General features: G+C 45.4%; 1 protein-coding gene across 1 annotated transcript in view; it reads left to right on the forward strand.

The window, feature by feature from the left end:
- LOC117356564 (cysteine-rich venom protein tigrin-like) overlaps positions 1 to 13613 on the forward strand; it is a 64077-nt gene extending 50464 nt beyond the window's left edge. The window contains exon 7 of the mRNA XM_033935935.1: positions 13115 to 13613. Coding sequence (XP_033791826.1) covers positions 13115 to 13239 — 125 coding nt within the window. The 3' untranslated portion in view covers positions 13240 to 13613. The remainder of the gene's footprint in view (positions 1 to 13114) is intronic.
- The last annotated feature ends 265 nt before the right edge of the window (positions 13614 to 13878 follow it).

A 13878-nucleotide genomic window follows, 5' to 3' on the forward strand; every position in this document is an offset into this window, starting at 1 on the left:
AGCAGTTTTCTGTGGATGAGGACCTGGACCTTCTGGGAGACATCCAGGATCCTCTCAGGGAGACAGATGCTGGTAGCAGGACCTTTGCGGTTCCGTCTACTAGCTAAGATGCTTCCATGGTGTGCATTTTTCAGTGAGACAAGCTCCCGGAGCTGATTCTTCAGATCTCCTCGATTTTGCGCTTCAAGGAGGAGAGACAGGAGATCCCGTGTGTGGTGGACCCTTTGCTTCGGGGGTTCTGCTCTGTTTGGAGAGGATTTGGACAAGTTGGTTCAGATCTTTATGAACTCTAAAGTGCCCCCCTGCCTGAAGACCGTGCCTGTCTGACTGCTCAGGGGCTTTACGTGAGTTCCACAGATATTGTCCTGGTCTAGGTGCTGCTTCCTTCCCGGCCTTCGGGTTGTCTCGGGATCACTTCTTTCAGCGCATGCAGTCCTTTTGGGGGACCCATCAGGAGGGACGTGATTTTTCTGCCAGCCCTTCTGCCACCCAGCCCACCCAATGACTCCTTGCCAGCACCTCCCTTAGTTCCGGTGAATGCTCTGCCGAGTTCATGTCAGATCAGTGGGTCCTGGAGTTGATTTGGGATGGTTGCACGCTGGCATTTTCCCACTCGTTGCCAGATACTTTCTTGCTTCTCCTTGTCAGGCAGCAAGGATGCAGCGAGCTTTTCGCCAGACGCTTTATAAGAACATAAGAAATGCCATCTCCGGATCAGACCTTCGGTCCATCAAGTCCGGCGATCCGCACACGCGGAGGCCCTACCAGGTGTACACCTGTCGTAATTTATAGTCCACCATATCCTTACATGCCTCTCTTAAGGAGATATGCATCTAGTTTGCTCTTGAAGCCTAGGACGGTCGATTCCGCAATAATCTCATCTGGGAGGGCATTCCAGGTGTCAACCACTCTCTGAGTGAAGCAGAACTTCCTGACATTAGTCCTGAACCTGTCCCCCCTTAGCTTCATTACATGTCCTCTAGTCCGTGTCAAATTGGACAATGTAAATAATCTTCTCTGCTCTATTTTGTCGATTCCTTTCAGTATTTTGAAGGTCTCGATCATATCCCCACGCAGTCTCCTTTTCTCAAGGGAGAATAATCCTAGTGTTATAAGTCTGTCCTCGTATTCCAGTTTTTCCATACCCTTCACCAGTTTTGTTGCTCGTCTCTGCACCCTCTCCAGCAGTTTTATATCCTTCTTTAGGTAGGGAGACCAATGTTGGACGCAGTATTCCAAGTGTGGTCTGACCATTGCCCTATAAAGCGGCATTATAACTTTCTCCGATCTACTCAAGATTCCTTTCTTTATCATGCCCAACATTCTATTTGCCTTCTTTGCCGCTGCCGCGCATTGTGCTGACGGCTTCAGGGTCCTATCTATCAGTACACCCAGGTCCTTTTCTTGTTCACTCTTCCCCAGAGTTGCACCTGACATTGTATACTCGTATTCCTTATTCTTATTGCCTAAATGCATTACCTTGCATTTCTCCACATTGAACTTCATCTGCTAGATCTCAAAGCGGTAGTGCCTGTGCCTCCATCAGATTGGGGCACCGGCCGGTACTCCATTTATTTTGTGGTGCCCAAAAAAGATGGGACCTTTCAGCCCATCTTGGATCTGAAGGGGGTCAACAGAGCTCTATAAGTTCCGTCTTTTCACATGGAGACCCTTTGATTGGTCATTCTGGCAGTTCAGTTGAGGGAATTTCTGACCTCTCTTGATTTCACGGAGACCTACTTACATGTTCAAATTTGGGCCTCCCATCAGCTGTTCTTGTGCTTTGTGATCTTGGGCCTCCACTGTCAGTTTTGTGCACTTCCCTTTGGTCTGGCCATGGTTCCTCGGACGTTCACCAAGCTCATGGTGGTCGTGGTAGCAGCCTTGTGCAAGGAGGGCATTCTGGTTTACCCCTATCTGGACGACTGGTTACGGCTCAGGTTGTGGAGTTCCTGCAGTCGTTGAGATGGGTTGTCAACCTGTCAAGTTTCAAGTTTATTATTTTTCTTGATTAATCGCTTAGTCAAATTCAAAGCGATGTACATAGTAAAAAAAATAGTCAATAAGAAACAAACAGTACAAACTATAAATAATTACATTGGGTAATACATATTTACATTACATAGGGCAGCGATGGCGAACCTATGGCACGCGTGCCAGCTGTGGTACTCGAAGGCCTTGCAGCTGGCACACGGGAAGGTCCGCAATTAAGATATGCGGCGCGGCGGGAGGCGAGTGTGCCGGTGTCTGCTTTGCAGCTCACCTGGCAACAGGGCCGGACTGGCCATTGGGAGGACCGGGCATTGTCCCGGTGGGCCGCAGCCCATCCTCCTGTGCTGGCTGCAGTCCTGTGAGTGGATGTTTAGCCTGCCTGTCTTCCCCTTAGTATCCTATGAGCCAGGCAGTGTGTGAGGGGGAAGTGGGGGCTGCTCAACCTAAAATGCCCGGGCCTATTTTTTGTCCCAGTCCGGCCCTGCCTGGCAATGTGTTCCTCGCGGCTGCCTGAACCGCCGCGGGGCTGTGAGAAGCAAAGTCTCACTCCCCGCCTCCGCCTCTGAACCCGCCCAGGTACTCGCCCAGGTACTCGCCTACAGCACCGAGCGTTCTTCTGTCACGCCCTCCCACCCTGGCGGGAGACTTGAGGAGAACAGGAGACGCAATCTGCATTCTACATCATTTATTATTAGGTAAACTTCTACTTTGCCCTACCTGTGCTGCCTAAGTTTAATTGGACCAATAATACTAATGTTAATTATAAACTTACCTGGGCTCCTTTTTAAAAACCTATTGAATTATCTGGCTATTTGTCTAGGTGTCCAGGTTAGGGTTGCACATGTCCGGTTTTCACCCGGACAGTATATTTTTTTACCAAAACGGATGTCTACAATTAGTAAAATTCCCCAATCACATATTTTTTTATGGGAACGGATTTGTATACAGCACTTCATTAGATTTTTTTTTATTATACAAATTTTATCTTTTTGTAGACTTGAAGTCTTGAACAAAGAAAATGAGTATAGCAAAAAAAGCAAAAACAGATAGTGGAAGAGGCCTGGACAGAGACATATGGAGTGATTGAACGCAGTGGGAAAGCATTGTGTATTATGTGTAATGAAAGTGTTGTGTCTCGCACATCAAGTGTCAAACGTCACTTTGAGACCAACCATAACAGTGTTGCTGAACTTGGTTTAGCTCAAAGAAAAGAGTTCCTTGTAGGAAAATTAAAGAAATATCACTCCCAGTCTCTTAGTTTTAGCAACTATCTTTCAAAAACTAATCATCTTACAGTTGCCAGCTTTCAAATTTCACTGTGCATGGCAAAACATGGTAAGCCCCTCTGCATGCAACAACAAAAATCACATTAATTTTTTTCAGAGCATGCCCAATGCATATGTTTACATGAAGCAGTGTTTTCAGTTTGCAGTTAAGACACTTTCTAAGTTATTTAAATATTATTTAAAGATGTTATTTAAAAAAGGGACTTTACATGGCCTGTTGTATTCCAATCTGGAATTTCCAATAAAAACGGTTGGTTTAATTGAAAGCTCTTTTGTTTTCTTTACATCATATTATTAGAAAAGTAATGATTTAACTATTTTCTAATTTGATTGTAAATTTTACAAAAAAACATGTATAGACTCTTTGGGAATATACACCGAGTCTTGACACAGTTAACAGTTTTAAGAAGTTTATCTTTTTTTTTACTCAGGATACATTTGACATGTTATGTGAATAATATATTTAAAATATATTGTGTAACTGAATCAAATTCTTCCTAAATTCATTAAATTGAATGAAATGATTAAAATATTATAAATTGCCAATAAATTGAAATGAAAACCAAAGGATTGTGAATCAAATTGATTCTCTGACAATACAAAGATTCCAACCTTTAAAAATGATGTTACATAGTTCAGGCAACTTTATAAAGAGTTTTTAGATACTAAAATCTTGTTATTAAGGTTTAATTGACGTGCTGGCACTTTGAGGAAATTCTTTGGTTTTTTGCGGCAGTTTGGGCACTCGGGCTCAAAAAGGTTAGCCATCACTGACATAAGGTAAGATAGGGTTTTGTCCAAGAGCCGGTTGGCTCTGCCTCATAGAAAACATAGAAACATAGAAGATGATGGCAGAAAAGGGCTACAGCCCATCAAGTCTGCCCACTCTGCTTACCCACCCCCTGTCTATGCCCTAATGACCCAATTTCCTTATCTTGACCCTCGTAGGGATCCCACATGGGTATCCCACTTATTCTTAAAGTCTGGCACGCTGTCTGCCTTGATCACCTGCACTGGAAGCTTGTTCCAATGATCAACCACTCTCTCTGTGAAGAAATACTTTCTGGTGTCGCCATGAAATTTTCCGCCCCTGAGTTTGAGCGGGTGCCCTCTTGTGGCCGAGGGTCCCTTGAGAAAGAAAATATCATCTTCCACTTCGACACGTCCCGTGAGGTACTTAAATGTTTCGATCATGTCTCCCCTCTCCCTACGTTCCTCGAGAGTGTAGAGCTGCAATTTGTTCAGTCTCTCTTCGTAAGAGAGACCCTTGAGCCCCGAGATCATCCTGGTGGCCGTCCACTGAACCAATTCAATTCTGCGCACATCTTTACTGTAATGTGGCCTCCAGATGAGGTCTCACCGTGGCCCTGTACAACGGCATTATGACTTCAGGCTTTCAGCTGATGAAACTTCTATTGATACAACCCAATATCTGCCTTGCCTTAGATGAAGCCTTCTCCACTTGATTGGCAGTTTTCATGTTTGCACTGATGATTACTCCTAAATCTCGTTCTGCTGAAGTCCTAGTTAAAGTTTCTCCGTTCAAGAAGTACGTCCTGCATGGATTTCCGCTTCCGAGGTGCATGACCTTACATTTCTTAGCATTGAAGCCTAGCTGCCAGGTTGAGGACCAACTTTCCAATGTAAGCAGGTCCTGCGCCATATAATTCTGTAAACTGCATTCACTTACCATATTACATAGTTTGGCGTCATCGGCGAATAGTGTTATTTTACCTTGAAGCCCTTGAGTCAGATCCCCTATGAATATGTTGAAAAGGAGTGGACCCTGGACCGAGCCCTGCAGCACTCCACTGGTCACCTCCGATGTTTTAGAGAGGGTACCATTAGCCACCACCCTCTGAAGTCTGTCACTCAGCCAATCATTGACCAATGCAGTTAGTGTCTCTCCTAACCCCATCGATTCCATCTTGCTTAGCAGCCTGCGGTGTGGGACACTGTCAAAAGCTTTACTGAAGTCCAGGTACACGACGTCCAAAGACTCTCCCAAGTCCAACTTTCTTGTTACCCAGTCAAAGAAGCTGATGAGATTGGATTGGCAGGACCTACCCTTGGTGAATCCATGTTGACTGGGATCCCGAAGATTCCCTTCATTCAAGATCGTGTCCAATTTGCTTTTAATTAGTGTTTCCATGAGTTTGCACACTATTGATGTGAGACTCACCGGTCTATAATTCGCAGCCTCTGCCCTGCAACCCTTTTTATGCAGAGGAACGACATTAGCTAATTTCCAGTCCAGGGGATCTTTCCCCTTACTTAGGGAGAGATTGAATAGCTCAGCCAACGGTTTCGCCAGGACATCGCTCAATTCTCTGAGCACTCTTAGGTGCAAATTGTCTGGTCCCATGGCTTTGTTCACCTTGAGTCTTGCCAGTTCACTGTAAACTTCACCTGGTGTGAACTCAAAATTCTGAAACGGGTCTTCTGTGCTTTGTGTTGCCTTCAACTGCGGACCGTGTCCCGGTGCCTCAAAGGTGAAGACTGAGCAGAAGTATTCATTCAGTAGTTCGGCTTTATCGGAATCTGCTTCCACGTAACTTCCATCCGGTCTTCTAAGGCGTACTATCCCGCCTGTGTTCCTTTTTCTGTCACTAATATACCTGAAGAAGGATTTGTCCCCCTTTTTAATGTTTTTTTGCCAGAATTTTTTCCACTCAAAGTTTTGCCTCCCTAACTGCCATTTTGACCGCTGTAGACCTGGTCCTATATTCTACCTTTGCCTCTGTTTTCTCTATGCGCTTGTAGGAGAGAAACGCTTTTTTCTTCTCCTTAATGAGGTGCGAGAACCATTGGGGTTTATTGTTTCTTTGTCGTTTATTTACTGATTTTATGAAGCGGCTAGTTGCTTCATGTATGGTTGATTTCAGTGATAACCACTTAGCTTCTACATCATCGGTCTCCACTTGGTCCTGCAGTGTCCGATGGACGAAATCTCCCATGCGTGCAAAATCTGTGCCCCGGAAATTGAGTACCTTTATTTTCGTGTTTGATCTAGGTTGAACCATACTATGTTGTGGTCGCTGGAGGCTAGCGTTTCTCCTACTGAGACCTCTGAGACGCTTTCCCCGTTGGTGAGTACCAGGTCGAGGATCGCCTGGGCCTTAGTGGGCTCCGTTACCATTTGTTTGAGACGTGCTCCCTTTATGGAGGTTAAGAGCTTCCTGCTACCGCTGGTTGTCGCTGAAAATGAGTTCCAGTCTGCATCAGGCATATTGAAGTCCCCTAGCAGTACAGCTTCTCCTTGTAGAGTGATATTCTCTATGTCTTCAATTAATTCTGCGTCCATGTCTTCCAGTTGTCTTGGGGGTCTGTATACCACACCTAGATACAGGCATTTTTCTCTGCCTCTTGCCAGGTTTACCCAGAGAGACTCCCCGGTGTACTTGACATCTGTGATCTTGGTGGTTTTGATGTCCTCTTTAATGCATAGAGCTACCCCCCCTCCTAACCTGCCCTCTCTGTCCTGACGAAGTAGATTGTAGCCTGGTATAGCCATATCCCACCCATGTGAGTCCGTGAACCAAGTTTCAGATATTGCCACCACATCTAGAAACATAGAAACATAGAAACATAGAAAAAAAGCGGCAGAAAAGGGCTATAGCCCACCAAGTCTGCCCATTCCATGTATCCCCCCCCTGAGTTTACTCACTTAAAGATCCCACGTGAGTATCCCATTTTCTCTTAAAATCCGTCACGCTGCTGGCCTTTATCACCTGGAGTGGGAGTCTGTTCCAATGATCCACAACTCTCTCGGTGAAGAAATACTTCCTGAAGTCGCCACGAAACTTCCCTCCCCTGATTTTCAGCGGATGCCCTCTGGTGGTCGAGGGTCCCATGAGCCGGAAGATATCATCTTCTGACTCGATGCATCCCGTGATATACTTATACGTTTCAATCATATCTCCCCGTTCTCTTCTTTCCTCAAGTGAGTACAGTCGCAATTTCTTTAGTCTTTCTTCGTACGTGAGATCCTTGAGCCCCAAGACCATCCTGGTGGCTGTTCGCTGCACCGACTCGATTCTCAGCACGTCCTTTCGGTAGTGAGGTCTCCAAAACTGAACGCAGTACTCTAAGTGAGGCCTCACCATGGCTCTGTACAACGGCATCACAACTTCAGGTCTCCTGCTGACGAAACCTCTGCGTATACACCCCATCATTTGTCTTGCCCTGGAGGAAGCCTTCTCCACTTGATTGGCAACCTTCATGTCCTCGCTAATGATCACTCCTAGGTCGCGTTCCGCTGTGGTCCTAACCAAGGTCTCACCATTTAGTACATAAGTTCTACGTGGGTTACTCTTTCCCATGTGCATTACCTTGCATTTTTTAGCATTGAAGCCAAGCTGCCAAGTAGTTGACCATTGTTCCAGCAGCAGTAGATCGTGTGTCATATTATCAGGTAATAAGCTTCTGCCTACTACGTTGCAAAGTTTGGCGTCGTCAGCGAACAGCGATACCTTTCCCCTAAGTCCTTGCGTCATATCTCTTATGAATAAGTTGAATAGAATCGGACCCAGGACCGAGCCCTGCGGCACCCCACTTATCACGTCCGATGCTTCAGATGGAGTACCATTCACCACTACCCTCTGATGTCTGCCGCTCAGCCAATCCCCAACCCATGTAGTTAGAGTGTCTCCTAATCCTATCGATTTTAGCTTGTTCAGTAATCTTCGATGAGGGACGCTATCAAATGCTTTACTGAAGTCCAAATACACTACGTCGAGTGACTCTCCTGCATCCAGTTGTCTAGTAACCCAGTCAAAAAAGCTAATCAGATTAGATTGGCAGGATCTACCTTGGGTGAACCCGTGTTGGTGTGGATCACGCAGTTTTTCTTCGTCTAGGAATGTGTCAATATTCTGTTTGATCAGTGTTTCCATGAGTTTACACACTATAGACGTGAGACTCACTGGTCTGTAGTTTGCTGTTTCTGTCCTGCAGCCCTTTTTGTGGAGTGGGATTACGTTGGCGGTTTTCCAGTCCAAGGGGACCCTTCCTGTGCTTAGGGAAAGATTGAAAAGAACAGATAATGGTTCTGCAAGGACTTCCCTTAACTCCCTGAGCATTCTGGGATGCAGGTTATCTGGTCCCATGGCTTTGTTTACTTTGAGTCTTGATAGTTCGTTGTAGACGCTACTGGGTGTAAATTCATAATCTTGAAACGGGTCTTTCTGGTTATCTCCCGTCTGTAGCTGTGGACCAACTCCCGGCGCTTCTCGGGTGAATACTGAACAGAAGTATTGGTTTAGTAGTTCTGCCTTCTCAGAATCTGATTCCGCAAAATTACCGTCCGATTGCTTCAGGCGTACTATCCCATCTTTGTTTCTTTTCCTGTCACTAATATAGCTGAAGAAAGATTTATCCCCTTTCTTAATTTTCCGTGCTAGCTCTTCCTCCATTCGGAGTTTGGCCTCTCTGACTGCTGTTTTGACAGCTTTAGATCTGTCTAGGTAGTCCTCCTTCGCCCCCTCCCTGCCTAGATGTTTGTAGGTGATAAATGCGTCTTTTTTCTGTTTAACTAGGTCTGAAATTTCTTTACTGAACCATTGGGGTCTTTTGTTTCTCCTGCATTTACTTACTGTCTTTATGTATCGGTCTGTTGCTTCGTGTAGTATGGATTTCAGAAACGACCACATATCCTCCACGTTGTCAGATTTTGCTTGTTTATGTAGCTCCCGATGGACATAATCTCCCATGCGGTTGAAGTTTGTACCTCTAAAGTTGAGAACCCTCTAGGTCTAGGTCGGCATTCCTTATTTCAGCCTCCAATTCTAGAATTTTGTTACCTAAACTGTGTGCATTGACATACATGGCCCTCCATATCTTGTGTTTGCTAATTCCCTGTGAGGCGTATCCTACCCGAATCGGTGTGACTCCTAAAGAACCCAATGTGGGTACCCAATATGGGTACTTACCTTGGACATGGAAGCGGAGTTTCGACTCACCTCATCAGGATAATTCCTTTCTGCACTAATATGTGAATGGGTACCCTCCCCTGACTTACCTAGTTTAAAGCCCTGTGAAGCAGGCGGGCTAGTTGGTGTCCGAAGACGTTCTTACTCCTACTGGTCAGATGGAGTCCGTCTGGTCCCTGAAGTCCTTGTAGCACTTCCCCATGGTTTAGGAATCCGAAGTTTATATCCCGGCACCATCCCTGTAGCCACTCATTCGTCCTCAGGATACATTCATCTCTGGCTCTTCTCTTGCTTCTAACTGGGAGGATCGATGAGAAAACCACCTGCGCTCCTGTCCGCTTCAGCCTCTCACCCAGTGCTCTAAAGTCTCTGGTGATGGTCGCCGGTGTGTTCCTGGCAGTGCCGTTGGTTCCTATGTGGACAAGAAGCATAGGAAAGTGATCTCGGGGCGTGAGTAGTCTATCCAGGCTGGCGGTGACATATCGTATCCTGGCTCCAGGCAGACAGCAGACCTCCCTAGATTGCATATCCGGTCTGCAAATTGGTCCCTCGGTACCCCTCAGCATGGAATCCCCGATGACTATTACTCTGCGCTTCTTTAGGGGGAGCCGGTCAGTTGTCCCTGGAGATGGAGCTGTGTGTTGGGCCTGCTCCTGTTCCTGCTCCTGTTCCTCATCGGCAGTTCCTTCCTGAAGAATCTGGAATCTGTTCCACAGAGTGAGTTGAGGGGTTGATGTATAGCTGCCCTGTTTGTAAAAAGAAGGAGAAGATGAAGAGATTGAAAAAGGGGGGGGGGGGGGTCTCCTATGTTTGCCCTTGGAGGAGGTCACCAGCTGCCAGGAGTCAGTGCCGCTAGCCATTTCCTGTATCCCAATTGTTGGTTTCAAAGCTGATGATTTGGGCGTCTTGAGGATGGACTTGTCATGGGCCTGCTCGGTGATTTGGGACAGCTCCTGGACGACTCCGTCGATATAGGCCTCATCCTCTCGGATGCTTCTCAGGCGTATCACCTCCTCCCTGAGGCTCCTTAGTTCCTGCATGAGATCTCCATCCAGCTGTGTGGCCTCCTCTGTCTGTGTAGAGACTGTAGTGTAGCACTGGGGGATGGTCTCGGTCTGCACAGAGACCTCTGTCCACCATCCTGGGTCCTTCTCCTTCTGTACGCAGTCCGTGGTCGCTTCCTGGATCCCCATAGTGCCTTGAGTACCCTTGGGGTTCTTTTCGACACCAGCTTGGGGAAGGTCTTCCTGCTGGAGGCCTGTGTGGTCAAATTGAAGTCACAGATTCACCTTCTGATGGCTTCTCGATGTCCTCAGGCTCAGGGTTTTCTCCAGGTTCTAGGGTCGATGGCGGCTTCCCTAGATGTGGTTTGGTGGGCCTGAGCTCACATGCACCCACTTTAGCATGCTCTGCTTTGGCAGTGGTTGCCCCAGGTGCATGATATGGATTCTCCCATTCCTCTTCGTGGGTTGGTTCGTCGTAGTCTCTGTTGGTGGCAACAGTCTTCCAGTTTGGTGCAGAGAGTGAGTCTGGATCAGCCCCAGTGGACAGTTTTTATTACGGACGCAAGTCTCCTCGGTTGCTGAGCTCAGTGTCTCGGTCACTTGGCTCAGGGCAGTTGATCTCCAGAGGATCAATGTTCTGGAGACCATAGCCATTCGGCTAGTGTTGCTAGTGTTCCAGACCTTATTGACAGGCAAGTTTGTTGGGTTCTCTCAGACAAATCCACGGTGGTGGGGAACCAGGAGTTATCAGGTGGCGCAGAAGGCAGCTATGCTCATGGCCTGGGCAGAGTCTCATCTTCTGGACATCTTAGCTTCCCACAAACCAGGAGTGGAGAATGTCCAGGCGGACTTCCTCAGTCGGCAAGTGCTAAATCCCGGAGAGTCCCTCAGCAAGTGCTAAATTCCTCAGTCCCGCAGCCTTCGAGTTGATTGTGCAGACTTGGGGTCAGCCGGTCATGGACCTGATGGTCATGAGTGTCAACGCCAAAGCACCTCAGTTCTTCAGTCGGCACAGGGCTGGATGTTACAGCCTTGGCTGATGGCGGGTCTCCTGGGCGATGGTGGGCAGACTTCTTCGCATTAATTGGCATCCCAGCTGTGTATCCTGGTGGCCCCGGATTGGCCCCAGTGCCCGTGGTACATGGATCTGGTTCTTCATCTCGTGGCAGATCCTCTTCCACTGTTCCTCTTGTGTTATGGTGTTGGCCCTTCAGGGCTCCCACCCGTGATGGGTACTGATTTTGTACATCCCATCAGTGAAGCCTGAACCGGTCTGGAGAGATTGACAAAGAAGGAGAAATTAAATTCCTACCTGCTAATTTTCTTTCTTTTAGACTCTCCAGACCCACTCTATCTATTGTTGTTTGTTCTTGTGGGGTTTTCATGGGAATATTTTGCTTTATCTGCGGATTCTAGTATTTTTGTAGGACCGGGGAGATCAAAGAACAGTGGCTGTGGTTCAGCTGGTGAGCTGTGGTGACATTTTCCTGCAAGAGCCTGTTCTATGCATTTTCCAACAGCATTCCTGAATATTAGTTACTATTCCAGTTTGGAGTGTTACTGTTTGTTTAGCTTTTCTTAGTTCTGCTTTGCTATTCGACAGACTGTTAGATAGAGGGAGGGACTGCTATTAAGTACTATAACCAAAAGTTTGGTCTCAGTTTTCACCTGCTGGTCATGATGAGCTATTACCCATCAGTGAAGCCTGTACCGGTCTGGAGAGTCTAAAATAAAGAAAATTAACAGGTAAGAACCAAATTTCACCTTATTTTTTTTTCCAAGTTAGCACTTAATGTGAAGTAAAAACCTATGCATTAATTGCAAAGCTCAGTCCTCACCCATTCTGTGTTAGATTTTTAATGTGGCTCAAAGCTCTTAGGACCCCTTTTACTAAAGTCTATCAGGCAGTTAATGTATGATTTGAAGCACATTAACAGCTAACACACAAATGCATTAATGACCTACATAAAATATTTACAGCTGGTACATAGTAAGTCATACATTAAGGTCATGGGGTCATGGAGGAAGAAAGACGTGCTGGAGTCAGAGGGATCATGAAGGGTGAGAGATGCTGCATTGTAAGGAAGAGGGCAAGGAAGGAGGGAGAAATGTGCTGCATTGGAGGCCATGGAGATAGATAAATGCTGAGCTTGAGGAAGGGGTGAGGAGGGAAAAGAGAGATCTCCAGTGAAGGGACTTAGGATGAGCAGGGGAAATTGAATGTAAAGATGGAGGGAAAGTGTTACTGAATATGACGGAAGGAAAAGAGGAGTACAAAAGAAAGTGAAATGGACAATGAACATTTCACTAAAGATCACTGATGTAAAACCAACTTGTTTATTTCATAAAAGGACACAAGCAGAAGCTGTGGACCCAACACAGCACTGTGTTTTAGCGTCTGAGGAACGCCTGCATCAGGGGTCACTAAAAATGAAACTAAACCTGTAACATATAAGTTCACAGATGGCAGTCTGGGATAAAACAAAGTTGGACCAAGCTTTGTTTTATCCCAGACCTGCCATCTGTGAACCTTTGCCCTGCATCTTGTACATACTAGTCTGCAGTTTTCTTTTTGCTTCTCACTAAAAAACAGACCAGTGTTGCAAAGGCAGAGTTTTTTGTGCATCTACCCCTGAAATTGGATTAAATAAGGATGTTCTTCTTTTTAGACATGGATGTGTCTTCCCATTTGCTAATCACTCTAAGATATCCAGATTACAGGTTGTTCCTAATTCTGCTCAAAACATATCCCCCTGCTATAGTATTTCATGTCCCTTTCTTGCTTTTACAAAATCAGGATTTGTATGTTTCAGCACATAGATGTCCATTGTTACTAGGTGAAGATGAAAGTAGATTATTTGGGGATTTTTTTTAAAATAAATATTCTTTTTCTTAATTTCAGCCAACCCCTGTTTATACCTAGACAAATACTTCAACTGTGCTGACTTTCATACAGATGGAGCGTGCGACCCAGACTTAGGAAACTCTTGCCCTGCTACTTGCAACTGTAAAACAGAAATAAAATAATGTTTTCTTCTATCTAGTTCCTTTCTAATCCCCCCCCCCTCCTTTTTACAAAACTGTAGCGCAATTTTTAGCACCGGCTTCGTAAGTAACAGCTCCAGTGCTCATAGGAATTCTATGAGTGTCAGAGCTGTTACCACCGTGGCTGGCGCTAAAAGCATGGTAACAACTTTCCTCTGAACGAACTGCCCAACAACCTTCCTAAAGGTTTGGGAAGGCCTAAAATCTTACCACAGAAAATTTGCACTTAATATCTGAATTTTTGCATTTGATATGCATTAATTTCCAAACTTGGTACATTTTAGTAAATAAGGGCCTAAGAGATAAATTTCACATATTTGTATTTATTCATTTAAATACATTGTAGGACAAATGTTTCTCCCGCATAACTGAAATTCTATATGATATAATGTGATTGTTGCATATTTGTTTATTAATTTCTATAATTAAAATGTTTTATCATATCTTTCTCCCTATATACTGTAACATTAAATTCTAGTCAAAATACATTTCCATTATGTGATGTAAAACTGATTAGCAATATTATTCAATAAATCTGTAATTCAACTTTAACTTTTGCACTGTTATCATTTTTAGTTTTGTTTCCTTTTTTTTTTTAGGAGAATAGGAACCTAAAATATA

Source organism: Geotrypetes seraphini, chromosome 3 (genome assembly GCF_902459505.1).
Source record: "Geotrypetes seraphini chromosome 3, aGeoSer1.1, whole genome shotgun sequence".
NCBI lineage: Eukaryota > Metazoa > Chordata > Amphibia > Gymnophiona > Dermophiidae > Geotrypetes > Geotrypetes seraphini.